At 41.0% G+C, this 16,904-nt stretch overlaps 1 protein-coding gene across 3 annotated transcripts in view; it reads right to left on the minus strand.

Moving 5' to 3' along the window:
- The window catches only part of LOC113982395 (serine/threonine-protein phosphatase 4 regulatory subunit 1-like), a 33,227-nt gene that overhangs the window by 9,942 nt on the left and 6,381 nt on the right, over nt 1-16,904 (minus strand). For 2 of the 3 annotated variants that reach the window (XM_039378519.1, XM_027710595.2), the window contains exons 5-19: nt 16,354-16,500; nt 14,892-14,999; nt 13,673-13,738; nt 12,899-13,057; nt 12,220-12,413; nt 11,465-11,892; nt 10,560-10,792; nt 9,573-9,665; nt 8,931-9,116; nt 8,495-8,656; nt 7,789-7,889; nt 6,550-6,670; nt 5,711-5,845; nt 4,865-5,006; nt 1,044-4,137 (exon numbers count right to left, since the gene is read on the minus strand). In XM_039378519.1, the coding sequence (XP_039234453.1) occupies nt 3,983-4,137; nt 4,865-5,006; nt 5,711-5,845; nt 6,550-6,670; nt 7,789-7,889; nt 8,495-8,656; nt 8,931-9,116; nt 9,573-9,665; nt 10,560-10,792; nt 11,465-11,892; nt 12,220-12,413; nt 12,899-13,057; nt 13,673-13,738; nt 14,892-14,999; nt 16,354-16,500 (2,430 nt within the window). In that variant the 3' untranslated portion in view covers nt 1,044-3,982. Of the gene's footprint in view, nt 1-196; nt 381-495; nt 4,138-4,864; nt 5,007-5,710; nt 5,846-6,549; nt 6,671-7,788; nt 7,890-8,494; nt 8,657-8,930; nt 9,117-9,572; nt 9,666-10,559; nt 10,793-11,464; nt 11,893-12,219; nt 12,414-12,898; nt 13,058-13,672; nt 13,739-14,891; nt 15,000-16,353; nt 16,501-16,904 lie in introns of those variants that run through there. The other variant, XM_039378518.1, reaches the window with a different exon arrangement.

Consider the following 16,904-nt stretch of genomic DNA (forward strand, 5'->3'; position numbering starts at 1 on the left):
TAACAATATTTACTCTTAGCCGCCCCTTGGAGTGGACATTATTTTGGCCTTTCCTTTCACCTGCAGCTATTAAGTGCCTGACCTGAGCTTTTGGGGTAAGAGGACACACAGCACTGGCCACATGAGCCCAGACTCCACAGGAGGCAGCCAAGACTTTGGGCCTCGATTCCAGAGACAGCTCCAAAACCCAGGCTACCTGAGGAAACAGTCCTGTATCACATTCCTTCCCAGGAAGAGCTTTTTTTGGTAATAAACTCAAACATCAGTTCTGCAGTGTTGCTGAGAGGCCTCTTAGGAGCAACTGTCAGGTGCTCATGCTGCTGTTCCTCCTGCAAAACCATTTCCATGTTGGGCTGCATCTTCCACAGTGGTTTTCTCAGCTGTAAGTGGAAGCTGAATGGTTATTTCTCAAAAATAAAGAGGGGGAGTTATTTGAAAAAAAAAAAAACAAACCAGTGTCACCAATCTTTCTGTGGGGTTCTTATGCCAACACACCTTTTGTTTCAAAGAACCCTTTGTTCTTGGGGCACATCCTTCCATTTCCTGCTTTACACCTGGTAGGGAGAACATTTAATACACAGGGATATGAAACAGTTTCTGCCTCTGATTCTCATAACATAGACAAGTCCCTTGGCCTCACAGGAACACCCAAGAACAGACAACCTCAACCTTCCAATGGTATTTTAAGACAACCAAGAAAAAGGATTTTATGCATACTTTGTGTTGTTTCTCCTATCTATACAAAACCACCTGGATTAAGTATCTTGTTGAGAAAGTGAAATGTAAAATGGCAGACAGCTGAATTAAAATAATGCAAATATTTTCCAGCCATCAGGATAAGTTGAAGCACTTTTGGCACACTCACTTCAAGGAAAAAGTACAGGGAGAGCTAATTCACATCTCTGGATATCTAATGGATTTTTTTTTTTACTGCTCAGTATGAAAAATTCCACATTCAGCCTTGGTCAGACACCTGAGAGATGTTTCATTAACCCACAGAATACACTCCCATCCCACCCATGACAAAAGCCGGTTACCACAGGTTGGTTTATAAAACAGTCACAGATTTATTGAGATAAATACAAATAGAAAGTTACATAGATTCTTTACTCTGACAAACAAGAGACACTTCCAGAGTGTCCCCACTTAACTGGGTTCTGAACAGCACCGTGCACAGACACAGCCGAGCGATGCCGCGGGGACGTCACACGGGGGACCAGCGACACCACGGGGCTGGAATCCTTTGGATCACAAGGGCCTGACCATTTCCTACAGCATCCAAGCAATATTGCACCCACCACTGTTACTGTCACGTTCCTTAGCTGGAAATGGAGAGCTCTATTCTTACTGCTGTTGTGAAATTCTACCTTTGCTCCATCTGGCTTTTCAAACGCATCTCTTTGCATAACTGAAGAGCCCAGAGAACTCCATCAACACCCCCCTGTACCCATTGCACACATTTGTCCTGTACAAGACATAAAGTGCAGCCTTAGTCATGCTGAAACCACCTCTAGTTTAAAACTCAACCAAAGAGACAAACTTGTAGAGGGTAAATCTGTTTAACAGACCCACACAGTCTACAAAAAACCCACCCCAGAACTGTGATGGCCCCTGTTAGTACATGCAAGTGTAAAGTTGTAAAAGAAGGTTTTCAAACACTCCACTGAAATCATATCGTTCCAAACTGACAGGAATTTGGGAGCCAGAGAGGTACCAGAATATTGTTAAAAACAAGGAGCTTTGTTTAGCCTTTTAGTGAACTTTTATGGCTGGTGGCTTACCCTTTACACGCATTCTAGTTAAAAACTCCCAGTGAACACTAACCAAACATGCTAAAACATATGGAAGCTTGTGTTTTCCAGTGGATTATTGCAAGTCAAGGAAACTATTTAAGGTGATCCGACAAACAGAAACCTGGCTTGGGTTATGTTCAAGGTATTTAATTTATATACAGTATATTTCAAACATACTTACATATACACACACTTTAAAAAAAAAAATCTGTTCAGTGCTGAGAAATTTAATGAACTGATAATAAAAAACAGAAGTCAAACCTTGTCAGAAAGGCCTTAGAAAATCTGAACTGTTAGAAAATACCAGTATAATGCCAGCATTAGAAAAAGATATTAGAACTAGAAAAAATTAACTTGAGGGGTCTTTTTGTTAAGAAATAGCAATCATAAAAAGTCTGTACTGAAGAAGTATTTGTTTTAAATTATAAAAAAAACCTGTAAAAAATTGAATGTAGAACATTAAAGAGTTTACAGAGTTTACACTGTTTGCTGCAGTAGCAGTGGTATAGTTCTGCCTGCAGCTCCCAAAGAGCAGTTTGTGATCTCACAAGGAAATCACTTGTTACAAATACTGTACAGATCATATAATACATGAGCAGTTAACTTACCCAAAACTGAGCCCTCCCAAAACACAGAACCCAGCTGAGAAACCTACTTGTATTGCAGACAAGCCCCACTCAAACCCAACCAAAACAGCCACTGCTGTAACAACCTTGCCCACGTGAACTCTGAGGGGAGACACTTCCACAGGTCTGTGCAGGAGAAAGGACCCTCCTCAGCCAGTAACTGTCACCACGTGGAGCCATTTCTTTAGTATTCAAGCATTAGTTTTGGAACAGGATAGTTTCAATCCCCACTATAAGAATGGCTTTTTTTTTTCCCCCCAGGCTGCACATTATTGCAGATTTGGGACCCAGGAGAAGACAGGGCCCAGCAAAAGTATTGGCTTTATCATTTTTCAACTGTCTGAAGTTACTCAATTTTCCCAACACAACTCTGCTCCACCTGTGCATTTTTCCTTTCTTCCAAATCCCTTGTCTCAGGACACAGAAGACATCCTGCCTCACCTTACCTTCAGTAACCTTCATTTGGGGTTTGCCCCAAACCTTCCCAAACAATCCACAGAAGTTACAGAGCAAACTGTGTCACACCTTTCCCTGGAACACTTCTGATCTGGCTGTTTTCAGAATTTAGAGGTCCTCTGTTTCTCAGGAAAAGCTGTTTGGGATTTAAACACTGGGCAGGCTGAAAGGTATTTGTTAAACCAGGTGAGTAAAACAAACAAACTGAAGCCTGTCACCTTCTGTAACACCCCTGTACAGACACAGGTTGTGTTGCAGGAACTGAATCCCTCAAGTGACCTTTGCTGGGGCAGAATGAGGAACTTTCCACTTGGGAAATCTACAGTCTCCCTACCCCAGGAGAGTCAGCAGTAACACCAACTGACCTGTGAGGGTGGTCAAGAAATAACAGGGCTGTTGTTATGACTGTTAACACCTGTAAGAGTGTAGCTCAGAAGTAACAAATTAATGGAAATGTCACAATATACAAAGAATCTTGAGCTCTCTGTGCTTTGAAAAATATCACATCATATTAAGTAAAAATGACCCATGCCCTAATTCTAGCAGTGTAACTACTTTAAAAAATGAAATGTTTTATGAGCTTTTTCCACTGATACAGAATTCAGATCATTAATTTTTGTTACAATTCAAAACTATTCACATATATACACTTTTTTCAAATAAATGCAATAGCTGAAACAATACAAAAACCACAGTATAAGTGAAGAAAGAAGAGCTTCAGGAAAGTTTGTTATAATCAGGTTTTAGGATTCAGAAACCATTTTAAGCTTGTAGCAGCCTTGTGCTACTGGAAATGTTTTGTTAAAAAATGAAATGTGAATTCCAATTAACACTGAAACACTGAGTGTGGTGTAAGACTTTACAGATAATACTGAACTACAGGTGAGATCAGAGTTATCACCCACATTTACAGAGGGAAAACCATAAGGGATTACTCATGGGAATCAAACAGTGGGGCAGAGGAAACGAGGTCATGAAATGAAGACAGGAACGTTTCCTGCTCAAACAGGTAACAGAACCCACCTTATCTGCCCACATTACTCACACCAACATGACCACAAAGTGAACAACTGTCCTGCTGTTCAGCCCCTGCTGCAGAACAACTTGTTAGTTTTGTTTTTCAATGGTAATATTGTCCATGTTACCCTGTTTTAGTTTTATGGTGGCAAAGAAAGACACATCTTGATCTCTGTCAGATTGCAGGGCCAGAATGGTCTCTTCTGCAGCTTCTAGATGAGGATTGCCAACACTTTTAAAATAAGCTAGAATAAGGGAAGAAAAGAGACAATTTTAATCAAACCCAAAAGAACAAACCCTAGGGCATAGGTAGTGCAGAACTCCAGAGGATGCCAAAACATCTGGGGCAGCTTATCCAATTTATAGTCTCCTTACAGAAACTACAGGAAGCCAAGGAAGCTGACAGAGAAGGAGAAATATGCTGCTTCTGACTCATCTTCTAAGGTACTTAAATACTTCTAAGATAAATTCTTTTTGCTGAGCCCTAAACAGAAATGTCTCTGAGCAAAAGCAGGCTCAGGAACCTGCCACTGTACAGTGCAATCCAAAACCTTCTCCATACTTTCTTTTGCAAAAAAGATAGGAGATTTCTGTGCATCTTCCTTTGAATAATCAGGGATCAGCTGCCTTTTTTCTGTCATTTTTAAGGAATTGTAACACAGGAAACTGCAGCACGATGGATCCCAAACCCTGCAGCTGTCTTGGCCGCTGCTGGCGAGGCCACAGTGCCCCCAAGTGGGTCCTGCTGGATTAACAAAGCCACTTCTAGGCCCTCTAGGGATAATCATCCCATATTCCAAGGCTGCAAAGCCACTCCTAAAATTCCTAAATCTACACTCTCTAGTCCAAAGTTAAACGCACTATCCCAGAGTACAAGGTATGATCCTGTTTAAGAGCCTTGCAACGAAGTGAGCAGAGGAAAAGCAGCATTCCCGAGATGCTGGGCCTTTCCAAAGAAATTCATGACCACACCTTTCTCCAGTAGTGTCTGCCTGAGAGCCTTGGCAAGCAGGACCCTGACGTTGGGCACGGGATCTGAGGCAAGGCTCAGGAGACTGGGCAGTAAGTGCTCCACAAATTGGTCCACGGGCATACACTCCTCCTCCACCACAGCCTAGGGACAGACACAGCACAGGAAAGCAAGATTTGTGTTAAAAATACACTATGTGCCATTTCTTTCCATCCTGTCCTTAATTTTGCCTATTAAAAAAAGCTCTGAACCATTACACCCTACCCTGTGTTGGTGAAATAAGCACAGCCTTTGAACTCCTGTTCTGATAACATGTCTTACTGTTCCAAAGTTCAGCCAAAGATGATCCAACAACAGCAAATTTCTTTCAAGTATATTTTAGAAAATGTTTCTCTCTTGGCTGTCATCACCCTTTTGCCTTTGAACATTTAACCCTTGCTCCTCATTGCTACTGAATTTTTGGTTTGGAGAGGGTGGGTAAATGTCAATAAAGAGGGAAATAGTTCCTGGCATGTAGCACCCATTTTTAATTTGAAGAGCTCTTGTCACCCTTTATCCTTGCATGGCCAAATATTAAAAAAAAAAATGTATCTCAGTTTGGGACTTAATTCTTGACTTTGCCACTGGGATACCACAAGTCCAAGGCTCAGCTACTGCAGCTGGAGGCTCAGCCCCAGACAAAGACACAGCTTTAGCTGGACCAGCCGTGTCAACCCACAAAATCAGAGCCCAAAAATGACAAAACACATTGGGAGTCCAAATTCTAGTTTTTCCCCACGTTGCTGCTAAAGCCCAAACCAGCTCCAAATGAAACAGTACACACAGAGACAGAGAGAGAACATTCCAACCTGACAAATGAAGGCAAAGGCTTGTCTTCCAACCCACTTGGAGCTGTGACGGAACCGCACGACAAGTTCGTTGATGAAATTTAACCCCAGTGCATTTGCACTGTTTGTGTAGAACTTCTGTAGGATTGCTACAACCTGGGGGGCAAAGCAGGGGGAAAAGGAACAAAAAGAAGAGATGAGACTTCAGTTGCAGCCCTTAGAGTTAAAAAACCCCCCATAATTTCATTTGAATTCTACAGGGGGACACCAAATACAGCACTGTCAGCTGCGCTTGCAGGTTTTAATAAATTCCTGTGCTTATTCTGGAAAAAGCCCAAGCTTTAGAAAAGCTGTTTGTTCACCTGAACCAAAAACCACCAGAATTAAAAACAGAAATAAAATAATGCCCCTTTACAGGGTGCCACGAAGAAAAGGAAGAGACTGAAGGAATATTTCTACTTCTTCAGGACATCTATGGGATGATGGCATTGTCATGAACTTCATAACAAATTAAATCAACTTTGAGGAAAGATCAGTAGTTGGTTGTTCTGTGTTTTGTTGTGTTTTTTTCCCCCAGAACTGGAGGAAGCTCTTCCAAATGTTATCCATGCTGGCTTTCATTCAGGTGAAAAGATTTATCATTCACATACAACCACAGAGGAAGATTTTAATATCTGTGGCAGGGGGACAACTCAAAATATTTTTTAAACTTTTAATTTCACCCTTTTCTGTACTGTTCACCATATTCATTAAAACATGTCTCAATTCACCCTACTTGTCTGAAAAAACAGTGATTGCAGATACCCCTCTCCAGGATCATTTTCCTGCTCTCCTGCCAGGAAGTGAACTCAATCCCCTACCAGTTTGAAGGAGATCCACCGAACTTCTGAGACTTTATCAGAGCAGAGAGTCAGTGCAATGTGTCTTAGGTAGTCATAGACATCGTTGGGGTTGTAGAGCTCCAGGATCAGGATCAGCTGCCTGGAACACAAAGGAAATCATTAACTCTCCCAGCTGCAGCACCAGCCTGCTCCCATTCAGCATCTGTTCCACGGGGGGAAGGAGCACTAAGGTACCACAGTCACTACAGGGCCCCTGAGCAGTTTGTTCTTCTCTTCACACACTTCAATCCATCAGGGAGTCCAAGAGAAACTGTTACCCAAACTACATGTATCAATATATCAAAATTATCCCAAATAACAAGAAGTTTCTTTTGCAACTTCAAACCAATATCCTGTACGTTCTTGCAAAGTGAAAACTGACTATTTGCCCCAGTGTAGAAATCTGCCTTTCAGATAATAATTTGTACCTCAGAAGCTCACAGGACTCACTGCAGCCACAGCACTGCCAGCACAGAACAGCAGCAGGTCCCCACTAGGGGTCAGGGCACTGCTGTGGAAAGTCCTTGTTTGTTGTGCCAAACTACAGAGGGACAGCGAGGCCTCAACAGCCCAAACACACCAACACCTCGACCGTGAAGGTCAGACTTGAGTCCTAAACTTCCTACGAAGGTGCTGCAAATATCAACAGGGCTTGTAGAGAAAGAACTGTGGGATGTTGTTCTACCTTCATTATACAGCCATTTAGAAGTACCAAATCAACCAACTTACTTTTTAAGAACTGTTTTTTCTTTCTCACATACGAGAAAAATTACTGTTTCCATACATTTCATGGATTTTTGCAAGGGAGCCTCGAACTAAATAAATTCTGAGACCTCATTGAATAGTATCTATCAGATTGTCATATTTCATTAGCTGTCAGTGAACCAGATCTCCATTTTAGTGTAATCACAGACATTTAACTTTCAATCACACTTGATTACAACACAATTTGAACAAAACAAAACAAACAAACCAACCACGAAAAACCACACACACACACACACACAAAAAAAAAAACCACAAAAAAACCCCAAAAAACTCAAACACTCCTAGTTCCCCCAAAACAACCCTAACAGCCAGTGGCTTTTAAACTGAGTTCACTACTAAAGAATGGTTTAAATTTTAGCTCCCAAACAGACGTGCTAACTTCTGAATGTAATTGCCTATTTCCAAGTTAGTAATACAGATTAAAAACCAGAAGTTAATAAGATTACATACTCTGCCAGCTCGTAACGAAACCTCCAGTTCCTGCTGTTATCAGTCACCACAAATTCCTGAAGCTGGTAAAGATACTCTCGCCTTTTGTCTGCATGAAGTAGCTAAAGGAGAAACATGACTAGTGTAAAACTGGGAAAACTCAATACTTGCAGTTCTCTGGTGTGTTGCTCTGTACACACCTATGTGCATTTTCCTTCTTGAAAGCAAGTGATCATTGACAAGATGCTTCCTAAAACTGTGCACAATCAGCTGAGTGCCTGGACACACGAGACTGACATCCAAAAAAGTACAGTAAGTCACTCCTTTGGCAAGGACACCCATCAAAGCATCATCTCTGGGCACCAAAAACTAAGGATTTGTGTGTATTACCCACCAGGATCTGCTCTCTTCTCTCCCAGTCCCAAACATAAATTGCTACTGGGCCAACTTTCCAGTTGGACTGCCCAAAATACTAATTCCTTTACAACAGCCAGCAGCATTTACAACCACATTTACAAAGGGTTTTCAGTTTTGATGTTCTGTTGGGTTACGAGACAAAAGAGAAGTGAGGCACATTAAAAAAGGAATAGAGACACACACAAAATGGCAGCTTTGTACAAAACTAAACATCAATTAGATCCTGATACATGCAGAGCTCATCAGAAGACTCCTAATATAATGGAGTCAGAAAAAAATGTATATGAAGAAATTAATTGCACTTCCCTACCTTCAGGAAGTCATACAGATGTTTGAGGACGCCGATACGCACTTCATCCAAGTCTTTCAGGAACCCATTGAAAATTGGCACCAGATCAGCAGCTGTCAGCTGATCCCCCAGGATCACTGCCAGCTCGTGGATGGAGAAAGCCAGTGTCCGACGCACCTTCCACTGCAAACAGGGCAACAAGGCAACTGCATCAGGCACCAAACTAAAACACACAGGCTTTTGAACTACACCTGTGTGGGGATCGACAGAGCAGAACAAACAGGGCTGGTTACACAGCAGTACAAAGTCTGATTTAAGTCTTAAATTTTGTATTTCTAGTGCATATTCAATCCCTTACAAGAAATTAGATGATCTTATAATAACTTCAGTGCAGCAAAGCGAACAAAAAAGTTCCTCAAACTTCTGATTTATCACTACAAACCTTCTTTTCCTTTACCTGTACATCTGAGGCCAGTGTCTCGTAGGTGTCCTTGAGGCAGTGCCAGTTCTGCCTGCCCAGTGTCAGGGCCACCCCGGGCAGGCTGTAGGCGCAGTGCTTGGCGATCTCCGTGTCCACAGTCTGGGCTCGAGCTGGGTCAGTCATGGACAGGTACTGGTCCAGTAAGGGCTGAGGGATAATATCCTGCAGAGAGACAGGGAATCAGTGACACACATGGGAATTCAAGGGCAGAAAGACAATACACCTGTTGTGCTCCAGTTCTCTTGCTCCCAACCCGTCAGCAGCAAACAAAGCATAGCAAGGCACCCCTGGGTGGGGGACCTTCCCCAAGGGCATGACCCCAACACTTCTTTCTCCTCTCTTTGGGACAGAGCAGTCAGGAAGGAACAGTCATTACTACTTTATCAACACACTGCATCAACCAGCACAGTCAGTGCCTGCCTTGGCTGCACAGGTTGCCTCAAAGACACCAAAAAGGCAACAGAATGTTTCTAATTTTCTCATTTAAAACAGGGTTCCCCTCAAATCCCAGAGCATTCCTTCACATTCTGCAACTGATCCCTTGCAAATCACTGCATTAGGGGTAAGATGAACTGTATCCAGCACTGCACTAAAGCCATTAGATGCTATTTTAATCACCTGGAATTTTGACTTGTCATCTTCAAACGGTGGATTATCTTCTTGCTCTTTCCTTAAAAATACACTGGTTCCTCTGTGTTGTTCCTCTGAGTCCTGGAAAAGGAGATACTAGGTAGAGAAATGAATGAGACTTGGTGCTGTTTGGGATATTTCAAAGCATCACACAGCAGGACAATGCAGCTCAGATCAGAAAAGCCTTTTGCAGGCAGAGTCTTGCACAGGCAGAGCCTTGTTCAGTGTGTTTATGCAAATACAAAGAGACAACAGAGTTGTACACCGAGGCAAACACTACAGACCATGGCAGCAACAAGGGCAGCAGGAGTTAGATTTAATCTAATTCTGATCATAATTAAAAAAAAAAATTATTTAAAGGTATTTTAGGACAAACTGATGAAAATTCCCAAATCTGTCATTTGGGAATTCTTCTCCCCAAATATCAACAAAAAGCTTCAAAAGAACTAAAAGTTTAAAAGAACAAAACCACACAAATCTCCAAAGTTCACATAGTATTTTACATTTTTGTTCATGGACAAGCTGCTTGTCTTTTTATTTCACCCTTAGCTCCAGCATGATTAAATACTGTGCCAACAATTCCTTTTACTCCTAATTGTATGTTGTAATCAACAAATAGTAACCAGGAACTGCATGTGTGTCACCACCTGATTCAGCCTCCTGTCTAGAGATAAAAGACTAAAATTAGATCCATTTCAGGAAGAGGTGAGACTGTACTTGCTACATTTGATCAGGAAAAATCCTGCAAGACTCCTGCCAAACTAACTCCTGGGTCATCTGGGTGCAAACAGAAATGACAGCCCTCACTGGCTTTTCTTTTTTAATCAGAGTAAGTAGAATGTGATAGCTGTGGCCTAGTAATGCTCAAGGGCTTTGGATCAGAAGTGGGTCAGTTATGCCAGGGACTACACAAACCCACCCAGGACTCGTGCAGGCAGGAATTCCTTTCAGACATGGAGCACAGAAGTTACTTACTGTGCTTTTCAGCAGACTGGTGGCTGACTGGTCACTGAAGTTCTCCTGGGAGGCAGGGGATGAGGGACTGTCCTCCTGTACCTGGGTGCAGGCAGCATCTGAAACAGCTGCTTCATCTGAAATGGTTTTGTTCTGAAGATTGCCACTGCTTTCTTCCATTTTTTTGGTCTCACAGTCACCAACAGAATCAAACTGAGCAGCTCTGAGAGCAGCAGACAACACTTGGACCTGAGCTGGATAACACAAATGACTATTTAGTCTCCCTTCTGCATTTAAAAGCATTAAACTTGTAATTAACTCATCTGAAAAAAGAAGCGCAGTATGAGCTGCACAGAAATGGTGTGTTCACAAACGTTTGCTCTTGGAAGGAAAAGGCCTCTTACTCCAGAGCACTCAAGAGACTTGGTGAAACAAGAAACTGAGTTGACTATGGATGACAAAGATGGATTCGGTCCAGGAAACACCCTCAGACCCCACTACCAGGCCATTATCACTTCAATGTGTTCCACAACGGGCCTATATTGGGTGGCTATGGAGGGATAATTTGGAATTAGGGCCATTCTCAGCCAAGTATTAGATGAATTCAGCTGATCACAGGCAGCACTGTCACTAAAACCACAGTACCTACAGTATTTGGAATCTGTTAAAACTGTCTTTAACAAGCTCTTGTCTCTTTAACAACCCTTCTGTAGTTAGATCAATTTATTTCTCATGCCAACAGAAGCCAGGAACACTTCCCCAGCTGTTCTAGAAATAACTCAGGTCTTATGAAAAAGGCTGTTGCATAACTTTCTGCTATAATTTAGTGCTCAAGGAAGGTCAATTAAAAAGCAGTCAGGGGTTTTGTAAAGGCCAGGAGAAAACCTGCTCAGAGAAAACATGATTTTACTACTACAGAGTCTCACCTTGAACATCTGGATCATCTATGTGCTCTTGTAAGCTTTCTAGAACCTTTTTTATTTCACTACTAGCAACACAGTTATTGCATGGCACAGAACAGCTCTCGTTGTGCTTCTCAGTCTTGAACTGGAACAGCTCCAGCTCCCGAGTGATGTCAGGCAGAGGAGGGCGCCAGTACAGGAACGTGTTGAACACGTCCTCGCCAGACCTGGAGGGCATTCCAGGGATACTGCTGTCCTTGGTGACCTCAGGGACACCAGCACCAGCTCTGGCACCCTGAGACAGGCAAGACACATCTCCTCCAGGACTGGCACAACAATCTGAACCTTCTTCCCGTGTGTCTTTATTCAGGTTCTCAGAGAGCTTTGTGTTCACTTCCGCTGAAATCTCCTCCGTTGGTGCTTCTGGTTTGATTTCCATTGGTTGTTCTGAGCTGTAACAGACACACACACTTACTGAAATACTCTGTAACAGCAGGTTTTCAGTGAAATAATTCATAAAAGACACCAGCAACAACAGAAGCTTTTCTCTACAGAAAGACAGAATTTATGTTACCACTATGCTTTACTGCACCAGTTTTCACCCTCTGGTGAAGGTAAAGTGAATTTTTCAATAAACTGGCTACACTCAAATGTGTGATCTCACTTCTTCTTTTCTAGAACTATATTCTCAAGCTGAGATCTTTAGCCTTGACAAGCAACAAAACCAACTAACTTCTTTTAATCCCTTCCACTACACCACCCGTTTTCCCACTATTTACCTGGACAGTGTAGCATTTGCACTGGAGGACATTAAAGTGACATTGTTGCCTGGCTGACAGGAATTGGAATTCCCATCTTGTGCTGGCGGTCGGATACTCAGTGTCCCATCTTCTCGAATGTAAAGCCCAGCACTTGAAGGGTTTGCAAAGGTAGAAATAAATGGGCCAAGAGACTGAAAAGCAGCCTGACGAACCTGGGGGGGGGTGCAAGAACAGTCAGGCTTCATCAGCTCCCACAGAGTTGAAAAATGAAAAACTGGTGCAATTTTTTAGGAAGAACCGATTGGTTCTTACTGTAACAGCTTCATTTAATACAAAATACAACCAAGTACCAAATAAGTGCCACCTAAGTAAAGGGTGTTAGAATATCAATCATGTAACTACAATCACTGTACAGAAATATTTTAAAAGTTATCAATTTGAAGGACATCCCTGTCTACTTCAATCTATTTAACACAAGCAACCTTCTCTCAGAAGTGTATTTACAGTTAGAATTTCTATGAACAGGGTTCTTTAAAAGTAATGAGAGAGGAAAAATAAGATCTGTCTTAATAGAAAAGATTTGGTTTTAGTGCATTAGACTCCAATCTCAGCAAATGTTCTTCAGCATACTTCTGACTTGCCCATTATTTCCCAGGATGTCTGGGAAGATGCACCAATTCCAGGGTGAGTTACTCACCCATCTGCAGGTGTCACTGATGAGGCTGATGAACAGGGGGGACAGTTTGCTCCTGCGAACCTCTGGGGACGTGGTGTAGGACACTGCCATGAAGCACTCAGCACAGGCCTTCCTCATCCCCCAGACACTGTCAGAACAGAGCTCAAAGAACTTGGGAATCTGCCAAAAATAAGCAAACCCAAGACTAATTAAAGGCTAAACACAGTCTGCAGCAATATCATGGTATTTGAAAACTGGACACAAACACAACTCGAGAGAACAAAGTGAAGAACAGAAAGAGGGACAGGTTAAATACATACACTAATTGAAGGAACTGGGAAAAAACCCCAGCTGTCTCCCATTTAATCCATTAGGATTTTATGTATAATTATATGTAATAAGGAAGAATAGAAAGAATTATGAATGGCCTATGTTTCCTGAAATCATGACTTGATTGATTATCTAGTTCTGGGAAAAAAAGAGTGAGTCAGTAATTCTAAAGTGTGTATGTATGTATATAAAAATATATATGTATATAAAATGTATATATACATACATAAAAATATGTATGTATATAAAAATATCTGCTGTCAATTACATTTTTAAACATGTTTTGCAAAACAAGAACTTTGCATTTCTCTTCATTCCCAGTTTTGCTATATAATTGTGACCAAGGCCTTAACCTAATCAACTAAAAAAAAGCATGCATGTTAAATAATTTATAGACAAGACAATAAAAGAGCACATTATTAAACTTTTTGAACTGAGAAAGTAAATTGATTTGGTTTTACATACCAGCAGTCTTTCTGTGGCTTCTTGCCCAACTGCATTACAAATGTCACCAAAATTAGCTGCACAAATCTAAGAAATAAAAAAGCCATTAACAACACTGTGTCTCCTTCAAGGGCATTAGTTTTATTATCATCAACTTCCCCATGGATTATTTATCCCACAAAACAACTGCACATGTTTGGACTATTCAAATTTCAGCCCTGTAACTACAGTGTGTAACATTAACTCATCCCAAACAAAGACTTGTTCCATGCAGTGTCCACACACCACATGCTTTGGAAATCTATAGTGACAAAGGTTTGTGCATGAAGAGCATCATCTACCTCAGTAACCACAGAAGGGACAATAACCCTGCCTGAAAGTTTAAATTACTTTGAGCAGCAGCTGTCAAACCCAAAGCAGGGGAACACATGATACCAGGGTCAGGACTTAGGTGTACTGACAGAACTATCCTGGCTCAAGGTGGCTTAAGTACTTTGCTGAGGCAAAGTTTAATCAAGGGCTCAAGTTAGTGCCATTTCCAGGCCATTAGAGAAGCTATAATTAAGGCAAAAGGGACATCCCCTCATGCTGGAAAAAGATGTTGCCAAAATCTGAAATCAATTAAGATAGGACTGTGTTAATACTCATTCTATTCACTTTATGTGCTTATTTACAAGGCTATAATGCAGCTCAAATTCCAACAAGTGCAGTTTATGTTACAGACCAAGCTGGAGCTCTGCGTGACCCTTAAGTCTACTCAAATATTTTAAGACTTCTTATGCTACAAGTTTCCTTTTGTACTCAAACATGAATTAATGTATTATACTTCTGGGATTTCTCCTTTCAATAGCAATAGATTTAAAAAAAAAAAAAAATTAAAGGAAGGATGTCTCAAATGTCTGTTATTTTTGAATTTCTGGTTTAAACGAGATGGTAGAGATGAGGTAATTTGTTTGCATCCTATAACCACTCACAGCAGCTTTAAAAAAAAAAAGTTGTGCAAAACTATTAAATGTGCAAGACCAGTTTAACTGCTGGACCAAAGCTATTCACCAAGGTCTGTTATCCATTTCTTTACTGCACCACAGAAGCTATAACTGTGCCAATAAATAAAAACTGCTCTTCCAGATGCTTTCAGAGTTCATCAGCTAAAGTAATGACTAAATTATTTAGGAAGGGATTTGAACAGCAACATGCAAGTTTCATTTTTAGGTAGCTTAAGAGTTGGAAACACACCAACCTTTCGGACTTGAAACAATTTGCCATCACTGCACAGTTCACAGAAACGAGGAAGCAGCATGTGCTCAACTGTTGTTCTGCTCAACATAGAGGCCATTTTACAGATTATCTGAAAAACAGGAAAGGGATGTGTGGAAGGAGAAGAAAATTATAAAGCTTGTACACACAGCCAAATATTCCTCCTAAAAGTTACCTCAGAGAGCAAGACAGCAAAAGTCAGATAGATTTAACTATCTGACTACACATTATTCGTGTTTTTATACACCTGTTTCACGTGAAAGACAACTATAGTTTTTATTTTAAATCATTCTATGCCACTGTGCCTGAACACAACATTTCTGCATGTAATTCATTGGCTTTTATCTCATTAAACACAAGTTTGCCATACAACAGGAGAGAAAAGGGAGTGCAAGAAAAACTAGGTATATATGTGAGCTAATGCACACTGTACAGGACTGATCCTCAGGAATTTCAGGAGTTAACAGTGCACAGGTTAAAGGAAGTTAGTAACATTTTCACTACCATTACAAACCATGTTTCTGCTGTGAAAAATCAGGTGCTTTGGACTCTGTGTTTTCTTTCAGTTCCCAATTTCTGGGATAAGTTTCTGTAATTCTTGTATTTGTAACAGGAAAAAGCAAGGGGCTCCCATGCACCTTCCTACTCAACTGCTCTGCCCACAGCAACAGGAGTTTAATGCTTACACAGGTGTTGTCAGATTAACAGTACTCATCTATTTTTATTTTCCAAAACATGTTGGAGCTTTCTACCTCCACAAGAAATAAGCTTTATTCCTTTCTAGGAATAAATGTTTGCCTTTTTAACAGAATGTTAAATAAGAACGAAGGAAAACACCATTCAAGGACTTTCCTACAAATTTTCCAACTCCTAAAAGGCATCTGGTGCTCAGATGTCATCCTGGAAAACTGCCTAAGCAATTCCCAACTCCCAAACAAGGAAGAGGAAAATCTAGCTGGTAAAATATTTTACAGGTCAAGTGTCAGATATCCATGCTGAAATGTAATTACACACCAGCACTTTTCTGTGGAGTCAACTGATTTCCATAAAGTCACCAGGCAATGTTTTTTTCATAACACCTCAGAACTCAGAGAGGTCATCTCTGACACATCTACAGCGTTACTGTGAAACCTGGTGGAGCAAATGCAAAGAAACTGCTGGGGAATAGAACAATCTCAAGAAGAATTAAAACAAGGCTGCCAAGGAGCAATTGTATTTTAAAGTTATTCAGGTACCATCTTGACATCATTTAGCATGCTGAAGTATAAAAATGGTCTCTCTGTATTTTCAAGAATTCAGAACAAAAATTAAAGACTTGTCGTGTTAAACTAAAAAATCCAAATATCTTAAAGAATGAACCCAAAAAGTTTGATTGCTTATTTAATGGTAGTATTATTCCTGGACCTCATCTTAATTACCATTATAATTTAACGTTATAAACTTACATTCACAGCTTCCACCTTGTACTCATCATCACTGTCAGGGGCAGAGAGGTCCAGCAGGATGGGACACACTTTGTTTTCAATGTCACTCTGAGCCACAAGGTCCTGTTCCAGCAGTATCAGCAGTGCCTCCTGACCTGCCTTTCTAACCTGGACACAGGAACACCAGTTTGTCACCATAAAACCAACATTTACTGACATGAGAACCACAAAAAAACCCATTTTTTCAATGAACACACAGGTACAAGTTAAAAAAACAACAAAGCAGACCCATAAAGAGTCTCACTTTTATGACCATGAGGAATTAGTAATAAAGACTACAGTTTAATATAACCATTAGATGACATTTCATCATATTCTGATGAGAAGCCAAAAGATGAAGCATAAAGCAGGATTTGCAAGTTATGACTCCTGTAACAGACCCCCTCCCTGTGCTGCTGAGCCAATGCTATAAGTTTCCCATTATCTGCCAAGGAAAGTATTAAAAAAAAAAATGAAAAAAATCAGACCTCACAGAAAAATGTGCTGACACCAGTAAACAGAGCACTGCATAA

Source organism: Pipra filicauda, unplaced genomic scaffold (genome assembly GCF_003945595.2).
Source record: "Pipra filicauda isolate LSUMZ 115617 unplaced genomic scaffold, ASM394559v2 scaffold13_size5146498_pilon, whole genome shotgun sequence".
NCBI lineage: Eukaryota > Metazoa > Chordata > Aves > Passeriformes > Pipridae > Pipra > Pipra filicauda.